The sequence below is a fragment of the Trematomus bernacchii genome, unplaced genomic scaffold, assembly GCF_902827165.1.
Source record: "Trematomus bernacchii unplaced genomic scaffold, fTreBer1.1, whole genome shotgun sequence".
Classification (NCBI taxonomy): domain Eukaryota; kingdom Metazoa; phylum Chordata; class Actinopteri; order Perciformes; family Nototheniidae; genus Trematomus; species Trematomus bernacchii.
In genome coordinates this window covers 4,863,593-4,888,894 of record NW_022987593.1, presented here as the reverse complement: position 1 = coordinate 4,888,894, position 25,302 = coordinate 4,863,593, and the positions used below count along the sequence as shown (strand labels likewise).

The window sequence follows — 25,302 nt, the reverse complement described above, 5'->3', positions numbered from 1 at the left end:
AGCAAGTTTTAGAGATTTTAATTTTAGTTTAATAATAAAGGCTGGACCTGTAATGTCAACATGTCAACATAACTATACCTGTGTCCAGAAATAGTTAAATACAATTAATAACTAATAACATTTCCTTAATCCTATTGAATCTGTAGCTTTGACATACATAAAGAGTCACTTAAAGAAGTTGGGTCATTTGCTCAATAAGGGAACTAAAATGGCTATCAGAAGGAATTAATAATCATTACAAAAAAAAGTTAATTAATATATTTAATATAATTATTAATCATATAAATAAGTATAAGTAATTAAACCAAGTTGCGTCTCTCGGGGAACCAAAAACCCACCACATGACTTTTATATTCAGATGACCCACACCATGTTTATTACATTTTCCATATCACATACAAGTTTAAACAAACACGTTGGAATTGTCCCATTCGTCCATGAAAGATGGATATCATAAGAAACTTCTCACTAACTGTTTTTTTTATACATACAGATACGTTACACGGCCTGTAGTGAATATGGCAAAACAAAATTCCCTCTACAAATATTTATCTTTTCATTATTACCATAAGTAATAAGGCACAGTTTATTTAAGTCTTACAATTGTAATGCAAAATAATATTTTTCCAGGAGCTATTGATTTTGTTAAGATACCCTGTGTATTGATTAATTGGCTAATAAGAAGAAATAACATGTCGATTATGATTTAAAACTGTACATTTTCCGTTTTATCAATCAGGCTGTTAAAAAAATTCCCAGATCATCACTCAATGATCAAACGCAGTATAGTTTCCTTCCACCACACCAACATTATTTAATAACATGCAGTTTTTCCCCGTTTCTACTTTGGTTACTATGAAGGGGAATTTGGCCAGCACCTCAGGAACATATTCCTTCTGATATTCAGATAGCCACACTATTTTCTACCTTCGCTGGATCCATGTATGTGTATGGGACGTTCACGGTCAAGTTTCTAAGACGGATGCGTGCACTCAATGCTTGAAGATCTCCTTGATAGGCCCTTATCAGTTCGCAGTGGGTCGTCTCGTCAAAGTCGGCATCAGGGTAGTGGACAAGATGTGCCTGATAGAATCAATTATACATAAAAAATAAATCTTCGATCTGAACATCTTGAGGTGATATGTAATTTATTTCACAGGAAGTTTTGGGCACTTACGGTGTCAGAGATCGAGTTGCTGAGTAGCCACAAGGTGGACATTGCGTTAGCTGTCTGACCCTTGTTAGGCAATGTCTGCAGCATCGTTTCTTTACTTGTTTTCCCCTTTCTGGTTGGTGGAGGAAGTTGCATTGTGGTTGGAGTGTTGGGCATCCAGCCACCATAGTCATACTGCAATGAATTAATATTTTTGTGCCATTACATTTAGAACAAAGCATGTGCAGACATTAATGGGCAAGAGAGGATGAGGAGAGGAGAGGACAGAGTTTTCTGTAGTGCCTCCTTGACGTTCAATGTTTTTCTGGATTTTTAGTGTCAGCTCTTTCTGCTACTACATCCACAAACTCACAGTACCTGCCCGTTTTGCAATAAAACCTTTTTAAAGTAATACAACTCCTGTTTCTGTTCTCATTGTTTTGCATTGTTTGTTGAATCCAGTTGCTCTTGTGAGTTTAACAGCATGTTATAGTTTGTTGATTTTGGCTTAAAGCCTCACTGTGCCTATAAAGCCTTGCTGACTTGCTAACATAGCTTTCAAATACTATTTATTTTAAAGACTTGCTTACAATCCTCTAAGTCTAATGTAATTTTTTTTAACAGAATTCATCCATCGTTCTCCAGGACAGAAACATACTAATAAAACCTTATTTACCCATTCCACACAAATACACAATAATTGTGGTATATTAAGAGGCTTCACCTGTCCAGTGTTCACGGCTGAGTGCTGTCCTGAGCAGGTGAAGATCACCATGGTGACAAACTTCACCAACTCTGCCACAGTGTTGAATCTCTGTGGGATCCCTGAGAACCAGAGGGAAGTAAATGCTTTACTAAGACGCCTTTTTTTAAATAATCATATTACAATGGTACATAACTGTGCACAGTTATTATCTAAAACATTTAGCTTTTCTTTAGCCCACCTGTTGATGATCGGGAATGAAATCCATATTCAAAGATTTCTGAAATCCAATCCTGCAGCTTTTCGTCAACCTCAACATCAGCATCACTCTTGTAGTGGAAGCTGAGCATTCCCTGCACAAACCTGAAATGTAAAACACATTTCTAGCTGGTGTATTATACACACTGCACTAGTATGACTCTCTGTAGGGACATCATTGAATGGCCCATTCCTTTAGAAGAATCAGGTCTGTGCTTTTGAAGATTTTGGTGAAATATTTGACAAAGAGGATCCTAACTTTGAGGAATAGTTTGACATTTTTTAAGACATGCCAATGTAGCTTTTTTGCTGTGTTATCCCAGCTTAACCTGGCTTCCATGATGCATACCACCAATGGGTGTCACTTTGTTATGAAAATTGGTGCCTCAGCCTACAGTGGGGTTACTCAATAAGCACACCATATTCATACTGTAACAAATTAATATTAATCACACACACACACACACACACACACACACACACACACACACACACACACACACACACACACACACACACACACAAATATGTTAAACTTATATCGTTTTGATTTAGTTTTTCCTGCCCCACCATTTTGTTTTCATGTTTGACAACAGTCATGTGACCATTGTAATGTGAGTAACCATGGACACCGCTGGATAGTCATACTGGGTTGACAATTATTGTACTTGTTGCAAGCTAGCTACACCACTGGGTTCCCAGAAATACACCCATCAACTGAAAACGGATAAACGGTTCTCAAGATGGTAGATGTTTTCTTGTGTAAATAAACCTTCTCAAGGTGTCTCATTTATAACATTTATTTGTGCACACTATTTTTCCGATTTTTAAACAAACTATACTTTCTAAAATTGTAGGGGACATGTCCCCAGCGAAAATGACGCCTATGCTACCAGCAAATTAAGTTTGTGGTCTTATATGAAGTATCATGCTGCATGCATTTGTTGTTAAACAGTGACCATGAGCAACAACCATATAGAGTCTAATGGTTACCTGGCAACCTTACTGGGATTTCAAAACAAACTAAATGTATAAAATGTATTATTACACGGCTGAGTTGAAAACTCGATTCTGATTGGTCATTACAGATATCAGAGGGTATTAATACTCGATAACAGACCGCTGCTAAGCTAAATAATGACCGTTGCCGAGAAGGATCAAGCGAGAGAAGGAAAGATAGAGCGTTAGATGTCAGAAATGTCAACAGAAGAAGACAGACAGGAGGTAAACACTAACATGAACACGGTATGGGCTTCTCTGGCGTTGTTTAAGGACTTGAAAGAAAAATAAACTGTGAAAAGACTTGGACAGTAAAAGAAAACATTGATCTGTGCTGCCGTTCATTTAAAATTAAGTTGTTTTTGTTGCAGTTCCAGCCATTGGTACGCCGTGGAACAGAGTTTTTTTAAGGATAATGTACAGCAAGGCTTTTTCAATATCTTTATTTTTCAATATTGAAAAATGCACATTATCCCTCACCTAAGGTAGAGATAAGTTTGAGAATTGGTTGTATAGGTGTACGTTTGACACTTTAAGAAATCTTAAAGTCTTTGTAGCCAGGCCTCATGAAACAAAACATGGAGCACACTTCTGCAGATGGGGAATGGAACATAAACTCTAATTCTGCATTTGTATTTTCAAGTTGCTTTACTGCAGGACTAGTGCTCTTTGCTGGGGCAATAACTGCATTAAAACAGATCCATAGCCTTTGTGCGTGCCAGCAGATCTATCCTTTCTTCATTGACATAATTAGTTTTATGTGATTCAGTTGTTTGTTTGTTTCAAACAAACCTAACCCTAAGCATCATCTGAGTCTTTATCGCATGGCAACTACAATATACATTATTTGCATCCCTAGCACATATTATTATTGCAGAATAGAAACTGCCTACACTCTGATACCTTTGGATGATATCCCAGAGCTTGAGTCCATCATCCCTGTAGTAGAAGTTGGGCACAGCCTCCAGGCCACGCTCAGTGATGTCCTCTGGTATGCAGAGGGAGCTGTAGGTCAATGAGGACAGTGATCGCTTCAGGATGGTCTTCAAAGCCTCTCCACCAGAAGATACAAACTAGGGAACAGTCAATATTTCAGGATATAGTTAGAGACAAATACTGTACATGATATTAAAAAAGTTTGTCTTTCCGTACCTGTGAGAAAGCTCCGTTCTCAGATATGAGGTTTGTTCGAGCTAGGACGTTGATATGCAGAGTGTAACGAGTGTGAGGTATGAGCAGCTGGAAGGAGGGAACTCTGTTAGTAACACTATTACATGCTAACAAAGTAAGCAAGTTGAAAAAATACAGCTACAGTAATTCAAGTATTATTATTCCAGGTACCTTATGCAGTAGATTTTCCCTTGGCATATTGCGCATCAGTGACACTGTGAAGACTTCAGCCAGCAGATGTGTGCGCAGCAGGTGAAAATTGATTTGATGCAGGTTGAAATCTGCACTTCTCACGAAAACCTTGGCCATCAACCAGTCGTACTCAGAATCAGTAGGCAGGAAGATGGGATTGTCTCCTGCTGGAGTCTGCTTCAGCTGCAGGAGAAGGAAGGGTGACTGTGCTTTTCAGTCAATCTTTTAAACGCTTAAATATGGAAGTTAAAGCAGAGGGACTGCATCCACGGACTGGGACTTCATTCACTGCTTAGGTAATCACTACTCCTATATCTTTACATAGAAAGTAGTTTCATAGCAACTATTTAATATGTTGCTCAGGAGGAAGAGCGGCGTCCACCAATTGCCGGGTCAATGGTTTCAATAGTGTCCTCGGACAAGAAGCTGATCCCTAAATTGTTCCCGATGGAATGGCCAATTGGGGTGTATATTAGTCTCCCCTAATTAGTGTGTGAATGGATCAATGCTGACATGAGAGTAAAGCGCTTTGATTGGTGCCAGAGACTGGAAAAGCGCTATATATATATATATATATATATATATATAAATAATATATATATATATATGTACTGCATTTATATAGAACCTTTAAGGGGAAATATACCTTTTCATTGAAGCCCATGTCAGACCAAAGGGTTCACTTCAGAGCAGCAGCCCCACGTTCCTTTGTCTTTTATACATCAATGCTTTTGTGTCTTGTAAAAAAAAGTTGATCCGACTCAACTATTCCTGCCTGGCTCTGGCTCAAGCAGGAATAAATAAACGTATAGGCCGACTTCTTCTGCAGTTTGAATGATAGTTGAATCAATGATAGTTAATCAATGCATAGATCTTTTATGTTAGCTACTTGAGTGCAAATCTCACCTGAATAGCGAGTGGCATCAGCTCATCATGAGGTGTTTTATGGAGCAGGACGAGGGGAGCCGCCATGTACTGCTGCTTCCCATCAATGATGTTTGGTTTCAGTCCATCCAGAAGCTTGTAGTCACACAGGAATATGTTGCCTTTCTGTTTTAGAGAGGATGAGTAACAATTTGAATCACATCAACACAGTATATATTACACATACTAAATGAACATCTTAATTCACCATGTCATTGGGGAAAACACTACCGAGAGTATCAAGACACTCACCTTCATTTCCTCTACCAAGGTATACGGACCTCTGGGGAAAACCATCTCATCAGTGACAGGAAAGTTGTTGGGCAGAGCTGAACAACGTCGGATCAACATGGGGTTGACACCATTTAGGTACTGGTAGCCAAAGAAAGCATCCTCTTTCCAATGTTGCTGGACATAGACTGGACAAAAGAGCTGCACTTAGTTGAGTTTATGATTTTCTTTTATAAAATCTTTATCTTAAACAACTGTCTTTTGTGGGGTCTCTCAGGGTTCTGTTCTCGGTTCCACATGATTTAACATTTTCGTTCACAAAATAAATTAATAATTTGAGATTCTATGATAGTACACCTGATAAGTGGTTCTTGGTGTTTAATATTCCCGTGATATCATCAAGATCAGTCCAGTTCTCTTTGGAATCAGCAAGTCCCTTCAGCTTCAGCTCAATCAGCCTAGAAAAAAAACATTTATTACAATACAATAACTTTATTTGTAGGTAGGTAGGTAGGTAGGTAGGTAGGTAGGTAGGTAGGTAGGTAGGTAGGTAGGTAGGTAGGTAGGTAGGTGTTCTAAAGGCTTCACCCAGCGATGACTTTGGAGTAAAACTCCCATTTCTTGGTCCAGGAGAACTGGACCTCCAAAGGCAGAGAAGAGGTCGTTTCTGCCTTCATGCAATGGGGCATTCCTTCTCCATCCAAATGCCAGCTGTGTTAAATAGAAAAAGGTGGTGAGGCTGCGCTGTTAAAACTACCACTCTAATGCTTAACAAGGGAGAAAGTGCACCTACAAGTAGGCTATTTTATTTGTAATCATAAACCCTGGTGCAACAATGTCACGCTGTGATTCATTTGTCATTAAATATCATGAATATATTTACCCAAAGGTGGAGGAGGTTTAGATACATGTTATCTTTGGAATAGATACAATTAAAATGTGAATATGCTCTGAGCACTTACAGATAGTATTTCTCTCGCCAATCCGGGTCAAATAATTCCCACAGCCTGTCCAAAGTAGCAGAGCAAAGCTCATAAGTAATCACCGGAGCTTAAAAAAATAATAAAAAACAGATTTAACATACAGAATTTTCTCTGGACTCCTTATAGACCAGCTTGAATAACTTGTTATAACTTCATATCTTCTGGAAAGTGCACATTGTACAGGATGTCAAACAAACATTTCACAAACCATTTTCTTCTCTGAAGTTTTGTACATCAGTGGTAGTGATGGAGCGGAAAATGGGAAACTTGTAGGTGCCTCCCTCAGGGGATTTGACTACCACCTTGACAGGGAACCATTCATCTTGTGTTTCTGGTGGCTTTTTGTCTAGCTCTATCCCATGCAGCTCTCCAATGGAGACAGGGCAGGAAACAGTGAAAGAAGACACCTGGTGTAATGACAGAAATTGTTTGGAAACATTGATACAAGAGATAAAGTGTATTTGATAACCAATAAGCTTAGACATCCAAATGATTATCACAAAATGACTGAATGTATAAGGTTTGAGAAAATAATAAAAATGTGCGCAACACAGAAGATATGTTCACTGTCTTTGCTTCCTCTTCCCAGAGAGCAACTAGATGTCAAGGCTGCAGAGTGTTCCTTGTATGAACACTTACCTGTGCTATCTTGTATTTCAATCTTATTCATGTTGCTTAATAAACACCTGAATTACCCTACAGGGATAATTAAAGGTTTCTATTATTTGAGTTTCTGTAAATTAGAACACGTGTGTGTGTTATCTCTTGTTCAGTTTGAGGAAGCATGTTAAAGCCTTTGTTTAAAAATAGAAAGGCATATTTAAGACTTACAGCTCCTGGGATGAAAGAGGAATCTCCTTCAAGCCAGATGCGTTCGCTGTCCCCATCTTTTCCCTTCAGCTTAATGTGGACCCTGCTTGAAGTGCCGGCATCATCGCGGCAGCCAGTGGATACTGTCACTTTATAGTCCACCATTTTCACTCTGAAAAGCAGAAGAATCCTGGTTGTGAGAGAACTATAATAACCATTCAGTACTAATACGAGTAACTGTGATTACATCGACCTCAGTGCAAAGAAACCCTTCAAATTCTGGTATCATAATTAAAATGACTGAAGCAAAAAGTATTATACAACTAATATAAAATGTCCCACTGAATGTGTTACTGTCCAGTCATTGCTTAACTGATCAACAATCACAAAGCATCTCTCTTACCTTTTAATGAGCGAGAAGTTTCTCTGAAGAAAGGCTCTTTCGATAAAGGTAATCCCCACTGATTCTGCTATTTATACTAACAGTTTGTGGGAGTGTCCAGAAAGAAGTAGTAGAACTAGAAAATGCATACGGAACCGACTAACTCTCCTTTTGTGTATGTACAGCTCTCAACATGCCCAGACTTGTAGTGATTTTCTCCTCGTTTAATACTTTTCTGAAAGAAAGAGGTGAAATGTGCTAACGTGACGGCCGTCTTGGTGTTGGTAACGTGTATTGTGCGAGACCAGAGATGTAGTTCATTGAGCGGTTTCACACAAAAAAAAAAGTGTTACTTCACAGTTGTACGACCATTTTTTTTTTTTTTTACTTGCAAAATTATCTTTTCAATTGACAAACATCATATGTGTAATTCATGAAACAATTCAAACGGGATCGAAAGATAATTTTTTTCTCTCGCCATTGACTTCAATACATCATTTTTAACTGCTTTTTAACTTGACATGTTTTGGTATGTGTCTGAACCTCTCTTTAGTGGTTCATTAATAAAACAGATATTTCAAGTTGTGCCTACTTTGTTCACTGTTGAGGTTAATTGCAGTAGGTGTGTGCTATAATGTATTTACAAAGTGTGAAGAGGAGGCAACTTTAGAATAGGGAACCTGTTCAGGTCAATTAGAGTCAAATTACTAGCTTATTGGTTATGAACAAGACTTCACTTTAAAATAGGGAACATATTCTTAGATAGAAATACCTAATTTTGAGTTATTTAGACTTAATTAACACTTGTATTTTCATGTCTTGTTACATAAGAAGAGATCATATTTATTAAGTGTTATTATGGGAGAATTACTATTCTTGTGGTACTACTGCCTTATTAGGCCCATATTGAGCAGCGCATATTAAGACCAAAACTCATGTACAAAAACGTCCTTACAAGACCAGGCTTTTTTTAAGCAGGAATTATGAAAATAATAATAGAATGCTGACACTTTTTTCCGGCAAAAAAACAACAAATGCATTGTCATAGTGTGCAGACATTAGACAGTCTTGTACTTTTATTTATTGACATGGAAGTCAATGAGGAAAAATACTTACATGATTGTACCGTCTTGTCGTCTTGGATTAAAGAGTCAGCTAAATGCAATCTTATTTAATCAGAGCATTTAAATGTACAGTACATTTTGTATTGTAATTTATATTACATACATTCTCAGCAAACCAAAATGCATACTAAACCAGTCGAAGCTTGTATGTTGTTTGCTGTCAGTGTTCTCGTTGTGCAACCTGAGGTTTTATCAGTTATAGAGTCGTTTTTCTCTGGCATTTTGTAGGAAAAAAAGACAAGGTGGGAGAGCAATTCTATGGATCTCAATGCGTGAGAAATTGTATACTTGAAAAGGAATATGTTGCCTGAATCATGCACTTACTTGCCTTTCATCGGAAACCAAGTTGTTCAGCGATCCTTAACGTGGTTTCATAAAATTTGAGCAGCGCATATTAAGACCAAAACTCATGTGCAAAAACGTCCTTACTTGCAATAAAGACCAGGCTTTTTTTAAGCAACAATTATGAAAATAATATGAGAATGCTGACACTTTTTTCCAGCAAAAAACAACAACAAATGCATTGTCATAGTGTGCAGACATTAAACAGTCTTGTACTTATATTTATTGACATGGAAGTCAATGAGGAAAAATACTTACATGATTGTGTATAAAATTCAGCACGCCAGATCAGCAGAAGCTTCCTCGCTCATTCAAAATATCAGTGTAGCTCACTGTGTTCAAGTAAATTCTGACTTAAAAGCTGCTGTGAGTTTATTTTGTACTGGCTAAAACACTTTTCACATGAAACATTAAAAAAAACATGTTGGACATGATCTTATAATGAAGCGATATGTTCAAAACCTTTTCTGGACAGTCAAGGTTATTTTGTCTGAGTGAAACATCCCTTTAGTCAGCTGAGCTGAACAGTTACTGCAACTGAGAAACCACAGGAAAATAAACAAATACTGTTTTTTAAGGCAACGGTATGTGATCTGAAAAAGATAAATATGTGTTTTCTCTCTACCCATGAATTCAAAACAAAAACAAATATGAACTAATAATAATAACAAAAGATAATCACTTCGAAGTGGACCCAGGTACAGCTGAAAAAGACATGCATTTTTGCTTCACGTATAGACAGCAGAGAGTCTACACATCTTGCGTTGTAAACTGAAAACCCACCTGTTTCACTTTTACCTTGGCTGATAAAAAATAAAAAGGTAATTAAGAGTTTTTCTTATGCATCAGCACTTTCAATGGTCCGGCTCGTTTGAAGTGAATGTGTCAGCAGTTTTCTTGTTGTCCTTAGCATGAATCCTTATGGCTTACTGCCCTTATTGTAAGTCGTCTTGGATTAAAGAGTCAGCGAAATGCAATCTTATTTAATGAGAGCATTAAAGTGGACACTTTATGTGTCCACTTTAATGTACAGTACATTTTGTATTGTAATTTATATTACATACATTCTCAGCAAACCAAAATGCAAACTAAACAGTCGAAGCTTGTATGTTGTTTGCTGTCAGTGTTCTCGTTGTGCAACCTGAGGTTTTATCAGTTATAGAGTCGTTTTTCTCTGGCATTTTGTTCAATTAGCCGCTTACTTCTCTGCTCCGATTTTGTAAGTTTACCCACTTGCAAATAAATGAACAGTCTATTATTTTAATGGTAGGTTTATTTGACAAATGAGAGACAGAATATCAAAACAAATAACCAGAGATATATATTATATAAGAGATATAAATGGATTTGCATTTAATTGTGTAAAATAAGTATTTGATCCCCTTGCAACCAACAAGAATTCTGGCTCCCAGAGATAAGTCCTCTTCCTTTAAAAAAGTACTCAGAATATCAACATTGTGGGGGAAACTTCTGAAGCAATTGGAAACAGGACTCAGAGAGACACGAGGAGAGCTGGAGCTTTGATGGCAAACACTGATGGTTTATTTGGAGCTTCGCCCGGAGAATTCACAAGACAAGTCACGGGCCACGGTCTGACCACATTGTTGAGATGCCACACTGTAAAAAAAAAAAAGTTAGGACAACTCAAAATTTCAAGGCAACAGGCTGCACAAGATTTTTAAGTTTTGAGGCCAACTAAAATGTGTAAGTTTCTCTTTTCAATTGAGTCAACTAATTATATTTTGTCGAGATAACTCATTCAAATTTTGTACAACTTCAAGTTTGGAGTTCTGCATACTAAACATTTTAAATAAGTAAAGGTTGTGCAAACTTATTATCTTTGGTTTGGAAAATGTATCTTTCAAAAACTTCTAACTTTGAGTTTCACATACAAAGAATTGTGTATAAAATTCAGCACGCCAGATCAACTCATGCTTCCTCGCTCATTCAAAATATCAGTGTAGCTCACTGTGTTCAAGTAAATTCTGAATTAAAAGCTGCCTTGAGTTTATTTTGTACTGGCTAAAACACTTTTCACATGAAACATTAAAAAATACATGTTGGACATTATCTTATAATGAAGCGATATGTTCAAAACCTTTTCTGGACAGTCAAGGTTATTTTGTCTGAGTGAAACATCCCTTTAGTCAGCTGAGCTGAACAGTTACTGCAACTGAGAAACCACAGGAAAATAAACAAATAATGTTTTTTAAGGCAACGGTATGTGTTCTGAAAAAGATAAATATGTGTTTTCTCTCTACCCATGAATTCAAAACAAAAACAAATATGAACTAATAATAATAACAAAAGATAATCACTTTGAAGTGGACCCAGGGACAGCTGAAAAAATACATTAATTTTTGCTTCACGTATAGACAGCAGAGAGTCTACACATCTTGCGTTGTAAACTGAAAACCCACCTGTTTCACTTGTACCTTGGCTGATCAAAAATAAAATGGTACTTATGAGTCTTTCTTATGCATCAGCACTTTCAATGGTCCGGCTCGTTTGAAGTGAATGTGGCAGCAGTTTTCTTGTTGTCCTTAGCATGAATCATTATGGCTTACTGCCCTTATTGTAAGTCGTCTTGGATTAAAGAGTCAGCGAAATGCAATCTTATTTAATGAGAGCATTTAAGTGGACACTTTATGTGTCCACTTAAATGTACAGTACATATTTTATTGTCATTTATATTACATACATTCTCAGCAAACCAAAATGCAAACTAAACCAGTCGAAGCTTGTATGTTGTTTGCTGTCAGTATTCTCGTTGTGCAACCTGAGGTTTTATCAGTTATAGAGTCGTTTTTCTCTGGCATTTTGTAGGAATAAAAGACAAGGTGGGAGGGCAATTTTGTGGATCTCAATGCGTGAGAATTTGTATACTTGAAAAGGAATATGTTGCCTCAATCATGCACTTACATGCCTTTCATCGGAAACCAAGTTGATTAACGATCCTGAAAGTGGTTTCATAAAATTTGGCGAACTGTAACTGCCAGCACCGCCTTCAGTTATGTGGTAACGATGAAAAGGATAATTTGTCACTGTTGCTTTGTTGGACAATATCCAAGGTTGTTCAAACAAGTTCCAGATTTCCTGAGAATCATTGAGCATTGTTTACCATATTTAAACGAATCAACACAGTTAGCGATAGCTATCAACTGAGTGCCTGACAGGGACATTTCCTAGATACAAAGAAATATGAATTAAGCTACTTACATTGCATTTATCGATAGCAACATTTTGGGCTTGACAGCTCTGGTTTGGCTCAGAGTGGTCAATTAGTGGCTTTCGTTCTGCTTTCAGGTCAAACAGAGCCAAAGGGTTATTCTCTACACTGCAGATGTTGATAGCAACATCTTGGGCTTGTCGGCTCTGGATCTTTTGGTTGGTCCTGCCAACCACGGCTCAGATTGTTCAATTAGCCGCTTACTTCTCTTCTCCGATTTTGTAAGTTTACCCACTTGCAAAGAAATGAACAGTCTATTATTTTAATGGTAGGTTTATTTGACAAATGAGAGACAGAATATCAAAAAGAATATCCAGAGATATATATTATATAAGAGATATAAATGGATTTGCATTTAATTGTGTGAAATGAGTATTTGATCCCCTTGCAACCAACAAGAATTCTGGCTCCCAGAGATAAGTCCTCTTCCTTTAAAAAAGTACTCATAATATCAACTTTGTGGGGGAAATTTCTGAAGCAATTGGAAACAGGACTCAGAGAGACACGAGGAGAGCTGGAGCTTTGATGGCAAACACTGATGGTTTATTTGGAGCTTCCGCCGGAGAATTCACAAAACATGTCACGGGCCACGGTCTGACCACATTGTTGAGATGCCAAAAAAAAAAGTTAGAACAACTCAAAATTTCAAGGCAATAGGCTGCACAAGATTTTTAAGTTTTGAGGCTAACTAAAATGTGTAAGTTTCTCTTTTCAATTGAGTCAACTAATTATATTTTGTCGAGATAACTCATTCAAATTTTGTACAACTTCAAGTTTGGAGTTCTGCATACTAAACATTTTAAATAAGTAAAGGTTGTGCAAACTTATTATCTTTGGTTTGGAAAATGTATCTTTCAAAAACTTCTAACTTTGAGTTTCACATACAAAGAATTCCAATACTGTAAGTTAAAGTTGTGCCAAGTTATTATTTTTGGTCTAGAAAATGTACCTTTCATATGTATAGAAACTTCTTATTGAGTACTACATACTAACAATTCCATTAAGTGAAAGTTGTGCAAAGTTAATATTTTTGTTTCAGAAAATGTATCAAATGTATACAAACTTCAGATTTGTATTACAAACTTAGAATTGCCAACAAATTCTGTTATAAAAATACTGTAAAAAACAAATACTACATTTGTTGAAATTCTTATTCAAATATTAGACATTCTTAAAACTGTAAACTATTTTGTGTATCATTCAAGTTGAAATTATTTCCAGTTCGAAAGTGTTGAATTTGCTTGCATTGTGTAGAAACTACAGAAAATTAATATATTTAATATATAATATAATTATATAATATGTATAAGTATAATATAATAATATATATATAATATATTTAATAAATATATTTCAGATAAAGTAATTTTAGAGGTCATCTTTGTGAGACTTCTAAACTTCTAAATAGATGTACAAGTACATTTTGGAAATTCCTGCCAAAAGTTTTATGTTCCGATTGAAACGATTACTACTTGAATGATACTGAATATGCTAATGTGTAACATTAACTAGACATTGAAAATACACCATTACTAAAACTCTTCCATAAGGCTAGGGTTCATAACAAATGTGGATGAAATCCATAAATGTGCAAACCACCCTTAAGCCTGCTGTCAAAACAATAGCAGCTATGGAATAACAAATGGCAAAGTTATCCAAGTTATAAAACCATCTTCACTAACAGTTACCAAACAACAACAACAACGATATTGTAAAAGGAACAATCTGTAAAACGTATCTTTTTTAAAGTTTGTACATATCACAGAAGCTTCCAAAGATCTTGCAAGACAAAAGGCATGTAAACAGCCAGTGATTTCTCCCAACACAACTCTGTGAGGGATCACACCATTTCCAACTCTTCCATTACTTAGTAAAAGCTCATATGGCCCTTTATACAAAAAAAAACAGCTCCATCTTTAAAAAAGCTGCAAGACAACAATTGTGGCAGTAACTAGTCCTTGAAATCTTACAACAACGAGTAGGCAAGCCAGCTTAAGAAAAATGTGAAAAAATGTTAGAGAAAAAATGTGCTTGTGCCCTAAGAGTGAGAACATGTCTTTGAAAATGTTGCAAACTGTTCATGTCACTAGATAACATTTTAAATGTAAAGATAAAGAATTTGCTAAACTTGAGACTCACTTTTCAGCAGTTTCCAAAGTAAACCGTCTTTGTTCTAAGTCAAACAACATGTTTTAGGGGGAATTTGATGGAGCATTCTCCTTTCAAATTTCCCTTGTTTTCAATATATCGTGTAATAACGACGGTCACAGCCTAGAAAGTGGATATGATAAAGTACTTAGTCCTTGAAATGTTACATGCGCAAAGTACAGATGGAGCCTCTTATTTTGGACCCCAGCATACAGCTTCCTGCCGACTGCCAGCCAGTTGCCTGCCTAAGACCTGCCAAAGACCAGTATTCAGGAATGTTAGGCCCTCCCACTATTCTCCAATTTCAGGGTTTAACCAGGAGATGGCGCTATATATTAAATAACTAAGACTTAGTTTTTCACAATAGAAAATGCAGATATTATATAAAAAACTAAAGTTAAAATCTTGTTTTTAATGCCCCAAGAGCAATAACATCTTGTCACAAGCTTTTTGGAAGAAAAAGACTGACTCAAGAGACCTGTAGTTGACTAATTACAGGCCTCAATAAAGTTCTGCCATTGGTTGTGAAAAACAACGGTGGACATAGTGGAAAGTGAAATTGACATTGTCGAATTTAATAAAAATACAAAATAATGTATCTGTGTACGTGTTTTACTATGTGATCTGCACTTATCAAACATCTAATTAAGGCGAGACACCCCAGGTGAATAGGGTATTTTTTTTAACTTAAAGATATCAGCTAAATATTTCTCCAGTTAATTACTTACAATAAGGCAATTGTTTTTTGTATTACAAGTTTTCTGAAATAGCATGTTTAAATATCCAAATGAACCATTATCTCATGAAATATGCGCATATTTTAACACATTTCAGGAACCGAAATCTGAACTTTGGATAAAGCCAGGATCAAAATTATTGTTTCATTTTGTAGTCATATTAGTATCTAAGGCTTTTACAGAAGGGATTTTGGATATCTCTTTGTATCACTCCATAAATCAGAAAATACTGTCAACAGCCCTAAAATATCAATTTTCACCATGTTTTTAGGTATAAAATGTTATATAATTCAGGCTATGAATTATATATGACCAAACCCTTCTGTAAAAGCCTTCATAATATTGATAGGAATATAACTGGAAGGTTTGGTGTATGTAACTGCTACTGAAGTGGACATTTCGAACTCAGAGTAGGAGAAAAAACTCATTTTGAGAAAACGATCTTTAAAGATTGCAGGGTGACGCTAGCTAAACCCTCCTGTTATCTGGATGATAGCTTGCGCATCGACGCACTCCGTGAAGGTATTTCATGTTCGGGGTCATTTGTTTTTTGTATAACCTTGCTTTGTGCAAGTGACAATTGTTGTCGTCTTCTCTGTGAACGTTTTTTTCTCCGTTATTTTGCCATTTTCAGATTTAAATTTCGAGCGGAAAGCTAACCAGGAAGTAATAATTACTTAAGCGGAGAACGGAGAAAGTAAACGTTACAGCAGGCATAACAACAGCCGGTGTTTATTTTATTATAATATATATCATTTGTTTTAAAGCTCAATATATAGTTTTATTATAATATATAGTCGTTATTCATTTGTTATAAAGCTCAATAAGGAAGATTGAACTTTAAACTTTCACACACGTTGACCGGCGAAAAACTCTGCCCGGTTCACCGACCCCCCTCTGAGTGAATACCCAAGATATCTTGGTTTGATTTGGAGAAGGCTTTTAAAGTATACTAACTCTAACTCTATTGTATACTAACTCTTCCCGTCAAGAATATGAATAGAACTTAGATAGACCACTTTACATTTCTGCGAATGAATAGCTTAGCTACTTGGCACTAAGAGTACAGATATGTCTACCCTTTCTTTTCAGAGTGTAATATCTGCATTTTCTCTTTTGGTTTGAATAGGAGAAGGGCAATGGTTATCGATGGTGCTTTTAATGCCGATTGTATACGAACTGTGTGATTTATATTGCTTTTCAAATGCATATAAGCCCCCCATTCAATAGCACTTAGTTAGATCACTTTACAGATCAGGTTGGACCAGCCCTGTCGCTACTCTCTGCATTTCCTACTGCAGATAAAAAAAAAGCTACAAATATGTATTTCTTAATAAACTAAATAGTATTCTGTAGATAAATGTAGATAGTAGATAGTATTCTGTAGATAAATGTAAACGTAAATAAATGTAAACGTTCACCATCCCCCACCCGCCCACTGTTTGTTGCTTTTTGACATGTAAATGGCCACTACCCCCCTCTGAGTGAATACCTGTTGTACCTGTCCGGGGCTAAGCCCATAGGACGATGCTCTGATGTCATCACCCTCGCACATTGGTCATATGTTTACAAAAAACGATGTTAACACTTTCTCGTTCTTAATATATGCTATATTTAGGGTCGATATGTGTTGAATTTACTTTAAAATAGCAGATCACTGTGATTCACTTCTCCGCGGCTCCTCCGTGCAGAGAGGCCCCCCCCCGTTGACAATTCACGAGCGTCTAACTCTCTCCCCCCCCCCCCGTCGCACCTTCTAACAGAACCCCCCCCCCCCCCCCCCCCCCCATATCTGGATTTGGCCCACAGACCTAGAGAGTAGCAAAATACAGTGAGTCCTAAACACAAGTAGTCAGGGTTCATTTATAACGCTTATTTTGATTTATTTTTCTCAAATGATGCTGTATGTTTCACTTTCTGAAAGCGTTAGAATCGCACATGAAAAATATTGAAAGCTGCCAGCTGCCCTCGGCCATGTCTTTGGCGGTGATCCAAGCTTCGGTACCACAGTGGATAAAGTTAGTAATACATTTATAGGCTACTGATCAAATGTCAATACATTACATAAGTCTTATTCTCATTCATACTTAATTTATTTCTTCTTCTGTCAGTATGAACACAAAAAACTAACCGGTATTACATTTCATTCTAAAGTTTACGGTCTAAAAAGGTATTTAAAACAGATAATTTGTCGTTGCTTTTGGCATAAGCAGTCAGAGGAAACATAACGTTCTCAGTAAGATTCACGAGCGTCTAACTCTCTCCCCCCCTCCCCCTTTTGAACTTTTCGTGAAGATGGCCTTATTCATTTTTAATACAACTGAGATGTTGGGAATCTATTTATAGACAATTTATTGTGGCTCAGGTTAAGATTCCTCAAGTGAGAATCTCTCTAGTGATTACCTTGATGCCAAGGAAGTGCTCAGTGTATGTCTTATGACCATTTAAATAGTTAATGTGTTGTCTTGTGTTGACCTGCAACCGCATCTTTACACCTCCATGTTCACATTTCCCTTACCTAGAGCAGGGGGTGTCAAACTCAATTTCATCGCGGGCCACATCAGCATTAAGGTTGCACTCAAAGGGCCGGTTGTAACTTTAAGACTATATATATAAATAATGTTTTATATAACATTATTGCCTCTGCATTGGATTATTATCGGATAAGGTAATAACTTAATAATTAACTATGTCTGAGAGCAGAAGTTTAGGGCAAATAATTTCAAATAATTGCAAGTCTCTTCAGTGCGCATGTCACAAGATGCATTATGGACATTGTGCCTTATTCTCATTCATACTTAATTTATTTCTTCTTCTGTCAGTATGAACACAAAAAACTAACCGGTATTACATTTCATTCTAAAGTTTACGGTCTAAAAAGGTATTTAAAACAGATAATTTGTCGTTGCTTTTGGCATAAGCAGTCAGAGGAAACATAACGTTCTCAGTAAGATTCACGAGCGTCTAACTCTCTCCCCCCTCCCCCGTCGCACAACATTAGACAGAATGGCAAGGGGCTGCTTTTGAACTTTTCGTGAAGATGGCCTTATTCATTTTTAATACAACTGAGATGTTGGGAATCTATTTATAGACAATTTATTGTGGCTCAGGTTAAGATTCCTCAAGTGAGAATCTCTCTAGTGATTACCTTGATGCCAAGGAAGTGCTCAGTGTATGTCTTATGACCATTTAAATAGTTAATGTGTTGTCTTGTGTTGACCTGCAACCGCATCTTTACACCTCCATGTTCACATTTCCCTTACCTAGAGCAGGGGGTGTCAAACTCAATTTCATCGCGGGCCACATCAGCATTAAGGTTGCACTCAAAGGGCCGGTTGTAACTTTAAGACTATATATATAAATAATGTTTTATATAACATTATTGCCTCTGCATTGGATTATTATCGGATAAGGTAATAACTTAATAATTAACTATGTCTGAGAGCAGAAGTTTAGGGCAAATAATTTCAAATAATTGCAAGTCTCTTCAGTGCGCATGTCACAAGATGCATTATGGACATTGTGCCTTATTCTCATTCGCCGGTCAACGTGTGTGAAAGTTAAAATCTTCCTTATTGAGCTTTAAAACAAATGAATAACGACTATACATTATAATAAAATAAACACCGGCTGTTGTTATGCCTGCTGTAACGTTAACTTACTCCGTTCTCCGCTTAAGTAATTATGCCGTTACAAGCTTCATAGTTGTATTTATCATCTAAATTTGCCGAAACAAGTTTAATATTCTGAAAGCCAAGACTTTGTTTATTTGAAATCAGTAACTGTAACGGTGTAATGTTTGATAAGTGCATGCAGATCACATAGTAAAACACGTACACAGATACATTATTTTGTATTTTTATTAAATTTGACAATCTCAATTTCACTTTCCACTATGTCCACCGTTGTTTTTCACAACCAATGGCAGAACTTTATTGAGGCCTGCAATTAGTCGACTACAGGTCTCCTGGGTCAGTCTTGTCCTCCAAAAATCCTCTATCGCTTGCATCAGCTCCTGCTTCGAGCCTGGTTTAGCCTCCTTCCGAATGAAGTCTTTCATCAAGTGCCAGACCAACTCGATGGGATTCAAATCCGGAGATTCGGGTGGAGTTTTAACCCAGTTTATTCCCTCAGCCGCAATTGCAGCTGCTGCCGCGCTGTGTTTCGGGTCATTGTCTTGGAAGAAGCGGTGATTCGACCCAAAATGTCCCCTGATGTATGGACTTGCAGCTTCCTTGATGATACTGTTTTCGAAGTAAATTCTGTCCATGATTCCTTCAAAGATAACCAAAGGGCCTGGACCGTGGTGCGAAATCATTCCCCAGACATGCAACTTTATCGGATGTTTCGGTTGAGGCTTTGCAACAGAATGGTTCTTTCTGTTGAAACTGAGCCTTGCAAAGTGTTCCAGAGCTATTGTGGATTCATCCGTAAAAAGCACATCATGCCACGTTTCCCCAGACTCGATCCACTGGAGGGCTTGTCTCAGCCTTGCTTCTTTATTGTGATCTCTGATCATTGGAGTGAAACGGGTCCTGCCATATTTCCAGCCAAGTTTTCTCCTGGCCTTGCGGATGCTGCTGAGTCCTAGCGAAACCCCAAAGTCCGCCTGAATTTTCCGCTTTACAACATGAGCCGGGAGTTCGTCATCAGCCGTTGTCGCATTCTCCATCGCATTCACGATATTGCTGTAAAAGAAAAATACAAAAGCCATCAGGGAAATGCAGAACTATCACATGTCAGCTGTTTACGATACGTGCTATACTATTAAATAAGGTAGGCTACTTACGGTTTGAGTTTTCTTGGACCTGAGCGGCGGGGTGGTTTCGCCTGGAAGTGATATCGCAGAGTGCTTTGTGAAATTGCTATGCCAAGGCTTGCAAAATGTTCTTGAATTTCTCTTGTTGATTTTCCATTTGCCCGCATGACACGAACCTCCTGGGACTTCTCTCGGTTGATGCGCATCCTGGCTGTTGTAGTGGAATAGTGGATTCCAGATTCCAGAAGCCGGTTACGCAAATTAGTAGCCGACAAAAGTAGGTGCGGCTGTAGCTGTAGACGCGCCAATAGAAATCCAGGTGCACGAACACCATGTACGATTCACAGATAAATAGAGTGCATAACTTGCTTTTGGCACACCGTCTTTTGTGAAGAAGAAGAACGCACATCATTTATTTGTGAGAGAACTAAGAAGAACTTATAATGGATTCCAACAAGTTCTACGAGAGCAAGAGAAGAAAAGTTCTTGCACAGGTGAGCTGACATAAATTGATTGTAAATAACCTATACTCTGCCCTTTGGACCTACTGTATGTGTGATTATTTGTTAATTTCACTTGTGCTTATGTCTAATTGTGTTATATTCTTTATTCCTAATTCCTATAGTCCGCCCCGCAGATGGACGCTGCAAAAAAGGTGAAGCCGTCTCCTGCGACCAAAAAACCAAGCAAAGTCAGACTGGTTAAAAAGAAAGCGGTACGTACTATTGGCCCTCATTGTCAATCATTAATACTTACACCCAGGGGTTGAATTGGGATTTGATTTGGGGGCGGGGGGTCTCATTATTATTATTATATCTCAATACAAATAGAAAGTATTAATTAGTTTTAACATATCGTTTTTGGAATACAAATGTGACCACTGGTATTCATATTTTTTTTCTGTTTCCTATCAGGCCATCACACTTAAGGTGCTCCCGGTGGCTGTTTCATGTGCGGCTGGCGGATTGCCTGACGCAGAGATCCGGGCACTGAAAATCCGGTTAACCGCCACGGAGGCACAAGTGTTGGAGCTGACTGAAGAGCGTGCTGCCATGAGGTTGGAGCGCGCTGCCATGAGGTTGGCACAGCAGACTGCAGAGTCGGAGCGCGCTGCCATGACGGTGGCACAGCACACTGCAGAGTCGGAGCGGGTTGCCATGACGTTGGCACAGGTTGCCATGAGGTTGGAACTGCAGCAGCACCTGGACACACAGGTCCAATCCAGGCGACGGCTGTTTGAGTTACCTGTGGGAGACGCAGACCCACAGCCTCTACAGCCAGAGGTGCCAATTCCAGCGGTCACTGGAAGCGGTCACTTCCGGTCGGAAGCAATACCACGACCGTCGCACACACCTGATGCGCCCACCCTCCTCAGAGCAGTTTCCGCGGCTCGCGAGGACAAGTTCTTCGAGGACTGCTTTCGCAGTGGACAGCATCGCCCAGAGAAATTTGCGGGTGATATGTTCATGGCCATGTTGCCATTTCACTCATATGAGAACATGGCCAAAATCACAAACTGGAGTGGGAGCAAAGGGAAAATGCCTCTTCCCCTCAATGTGAGGCAGACACTTGAGTCCAGTGTCTCCCGTCGGTTCCCAGGCCTGACCACGGACCAGTGGCATAAAATTAGGAACCGGGTAAACGAGAGACTGAGGAGCCCAAGAAAAACGGATCCAGAAACACCTCGCCCTGGTTACAACCACAGATAGATTCAACTGTAGATAGGCCAAAAATAGGCATACTGTAGATAGGCCGCAGATAGGCATAGTTTGTTCAATATAGGACCATAAGATTAGGATTTATTGTAGATTATTTAGTTAAATAAAAGCATGGTGATGTTTTATAATATAAGATTAGGATTTATTGTAGATTAATTTGTTAAATAAAAACATGGTGATGTTTTATAATATAAAATTAGGATTTATTGTAGATTATCTAGTTAAATAAAAGCATGGTGATGTTTTATAATATAAGATTAGGATTTATTGTAGATTGATTTGTTAAATAAAAACATGGTGATGTTTTATAATATAAGATTAGGATTTATTGTAGATTAATTTGTTAAATAAAAACATGGTGATGTTTTGTAAATGTATGATCCTATCTGAAAAAATATTAATACTCCTAAAATAAATGGTAGACATATCAAATTGTTTCCTCTTTGTATTTGTTTTATTATTTTCTCATCTGTGATGGATAAAGAAAGTAATCTGATTACGTTACTTTTTTAAAACACGTAACTGTAACTGTATTCGGATGCTTTCAGAGCCATGTATTCAGTAATCAGTAACTGATTACATTTACAAAGTAACCCTCCCAACCCTGTTCATAAAGTGTTTCTAGGATTTCTAAACGAACTATGACAGCTGTCACTACCCGATCCGTTCGCCTGCCCGATCGGTACTGCGCATGTGCGAGATGGTCCGCCAATTGGGTTCTTTTATTTGGGGTTAAGTACATTGTCAGAATAAGTGAGAAATGGATTTAACTTCTGTTAGACAGCTATCATACTGAATACATATGTATGCAAAAATATATGGCATTAATATCCTAATAAGACTCACCTAATTAACTAACAACTAATAATTAACTCACCTAACTCACCTAATAAGATCATAAGACTCGCGCATGCGCAATGCATATTCGCATATTGGCCAGCCGCCTAGACGGTCGAGACGTCAAGTGTCCTAGTTGGGTTGCAGTTGTCACTACCCGATCCGTCCACCTGCCCGATCGGTACTGCGCATGTGCATATTGCTCAACTCCGTACGGCAACCCAACTAGGACACTTGACACAGTGGCTTTTGGCAAAGCACACAAAGAAAACAAAAAAAACCGAGAGAGATGAGTTATTGTTATTACAACGTGACTTCACTATTATTTAACAACTATTTTTATTGGGTTCTTTTATTTGGGGTTAAGTACATTGTCAGAATAAGTGAGAAATGGATTTAACTTCTGTTAGACAGCTATCATACTGAATAAATATTTATGCAAAAATGTATGGCATTAATAATGTATATCTAATTACATTTAAAAACGTATGGCATTAATAATGTATATCTAATTACATTAACTGTGAATGTCTTTCATTTGATTTAAAATGAAATAAAATTACATAAAACATTTTCCATAAAAAAGTTGATTCAAGAACAAATCAGTACTTTTCTTATATGACTATTATTGCTAAATTTGAAAGGTCTTTACCAGCTTTGGAATTATATATATATATATAGCACCTTCTGCCATCCCATCTCTATATATAATATCTATCTGTGACATATGGATCTTAACAAAGATCCGCTATACATTAGTACCAGATATACTGTACACGGACATTTTAGTGAACCAGACCAGCTGTTTCCGCCGGGTCTTCGCTTCCCGGGCATCACGTTGTTTACAAGTGTGTTCAGATGCTAAATAAAAGTTTAGCTTGTACTTTTGATACCCCGCCTCTCGGCACCACAACATCCAGTTTACTGTATTTCACATGAGCGATGTCGAACATTGAAAAGTCCTTATAAAATCTCTGTTATTAGATCAGTACTTTTCTTATATGACTATTATTGACTTGAACACTGAGAATGTATTTATTAACTTCAGACATTTGAAATATTTGAAATCAGATGAAAACAAACTGTAACGGACCCTGCCGTGTTATCTATGATTACTATGCCTTACTGTACATATCATTTTCAGCGACTTGGTCATTGTGGGGAAAAATAACACCCATCCTGATCGTTTCAATGAAGTTGAATACAGAATATTCATATTTGTCAGTGATTTCATGTCAATTCGGCGAACATAAACATCAATGATGATGATTAAATTAGGATTAAAAATCGGGAGAGCCGGCTCGTTCGTTTTTTCCGACTAAACAACATTATTAACAACAAAGAAGTTGATTTCACATGACTCCAGTGTGGAACCCCACTGCACCCCCTGGTGGATCAATGATCCATTGCAGCTGGCTTCACAATAATTAAATGTATTTATCATGGGGGCGGTATCAAGTCAGACTGGGGGCCGGCCGGCCATCACGGAACGTGCACGAACCGATCACGACCCTCGCACTTTAAACTGTCCAAAATAAGACGCTTCATCTGTAAGCCAGCCAGGTTAAGAAATAAAAATAAAGAAAATATTAGCTTGTGACTTAGAGAGAGAACTTGGTTTTCAAGTTTCTGTAATATTTTGTATCAGCTTCAAAAGAGTACTTGTGGTTTTGGGAACTCAATGTTCAAATCACAAACAGCGGTGAAGGCAGGCAAATGAAATGGGGATATCTTGTAAATCCGTTAGGACAATTTGCCAATGCTCACTTAGATTAAGAGCTTTGTTTTCAAACTCCTGACCCGCTGTGAGCAATTGGTGGAAAGTCCCTTGAAGATGTCCTGAACAGTCTCAAAAGTGTACTTGTGTTCTTTTGGAAACTCAATGTTCAGGGCTTATGGAGCGTTTCCACTGCAGCGCAGAGCCCCGTTTAAGAGAGCTGTGACGTCAGCGGCCCGTTTTCGGTTGCGTTTCCACTAGGCCTAGTACCGGCTAGCGGGTCCTAATTCACAGTTTTTCTGGCCCGACAAAATCGTGATTCTATCGGTGCCAACAAACAGGGCTGAGTCGGGCTGAGTATGCTAAACTATGGAGAGAATCGCTGGCAAGGGGGCTACAACTACAACAAAATGAACATATTTGACCGTGATTTAATTGTAATACACGTTTCAAAATGATGCCGAAGTAACAACATACTGATACCGGTTAGTAAAAACCATGAATTAATGCTTTGACAAGTCTGCAGACAGACGGCAGGCGAAAAACCTTTTAAAATGCGTGTTGTCTAATGGAGATCGGCTAAGCTAACGCAGTGTATGCTCCGACCGTCCACACTCACAACAACAGCCTATACAGACATAAATAAACCAGCGACTGTATTCACCATGACACAGACAGTCTGTGGTTTGTACTTGTTTAACTTTTGTCTAGTTTCTGAACAGATATAAGGAGCTGTGAGCTTGAGTGCTAACAGCTAACGGCTGTGTTGTTTTTCTGGGGTTCTCATTGAAGATGACGTCGCGGCTCCACCTACACTGCGTTACTATAGTAACTACCCCAGTTCCTAAACTGTAATGGAAACGCAGCATAAAGTGAGCCGGTCCTA

At 37.9% G+C, this 25,302-nt stretch overlaps 2 protein-coding genes across 2 annotated transcripts; one reads left to right on the top strand and one right to left on the bottom strand.

The window, feature by feature from the left end:
- Nucleotides 1-346: 346 nt before the first annotated feature.
- On the bottom strand, nucleotides 347-7,930 carry LOC117482291 (arachidonate 15-lipoxygenase B-like). The gene is made up of 15 exons (XM_034130360.1): nucleotides 7,827-7,930; nucleotides 7,445-7,595; nucleotides 6,822-7,020; nucleotides 6,593-6,680; nucleotides 6,219-6,341; nucleotides 5,988-6,088; nucleotides 5,652-5,818; nucleotides 5,382-5,525; nucleotides 4,455-4,658; nucleotides 4,266-4,352; nucleotides 4,017-4,186; nucleotides 2,098-2,219; nucleotides 1,878-1,978; nucleotides 1,178-1,348; nucleotides 347-1,083 (listed from the first exon to the last, which is right to left on the bottom strand). The coding sequence occupies exons 2-15, from the start codon at nucleotides 7,586-7,588 to the stop codon at nucleotides 904-906; spliced, it is 2,001 nt and encodes a 666-aa protein (XP_033986251.1). The 5' UTR covers nucleotides 7,589-7,595; nucleotides 7,827-7,930; the 3' UTR covers nucleotides 347-903.
- A 12,657-nt stretch (nucleotides 7,931-20,587) lies between these two features.
- On the top strand, nucleotides 20,588-21,984 carry LOC117481941. The gene is made up of 3 exons (XM_034129882.1): nucleotides 20,588-20,638; nucleotides 20,770-20,859; nucleotides 21,059-21,984. The coding sequence occupies exons 1-3, from the start codon at nucleotides 20,588-20,590 to the stop codon at nucleotides 21,851-21,853; spliced, it is 936 nt and encodes a 311-aa protein (XP_033985773.1). The 3' UTR covers nucleotides 21,854-21,984.
- The last annotated feature ends 3,318 nt before the right edge of the window (nucleotides 21,985-25,302 follow it).

Coding starts and splice junctions, on each gene's coding strand:
- LOC117482291 (XM_034130360.1), bottom strand. CDS start 7,588: ATGGTGGACTATAAAGTGACAGTATCCACTGGCTGCCGCGATGATGCC. Junction 6,089..6,218: donor TACTCCAAAGTCATCGCTGG/GTGAAGCCTTTA, acceptor TTTTTTTTCTAG/GCTGATTGAGCTGAAGCTGA. Junction 1,979..2,097: donor TCATTCCCGATCATCAACAG/GTGGGCTAAAGA, acceptor TCTGGTTCTCAG/GGATCCCACAGAGATTCAAC.
- LOC117481941 (XM_034129882.1), top strand. CDS start 20,588: ATGGATTCCAACAAGTTCTACGAGAGCAAGAGAAGAAAAGTTCTTGCA. Junction 20,639..20,769: donor GAAGAAAAGTTCTTGCACAG/GTGAGCTGACAT, acceptor TAATTCCTATAG/TCCGCCCCGCAGATGGACGC. Junction 20,860..21,058: donor GACTGGTTAAAAAGAAAGCG/GTACGTACTATT, acceptor GTTTCCTATCAG/GCCATCACACTTAAGGTGCT.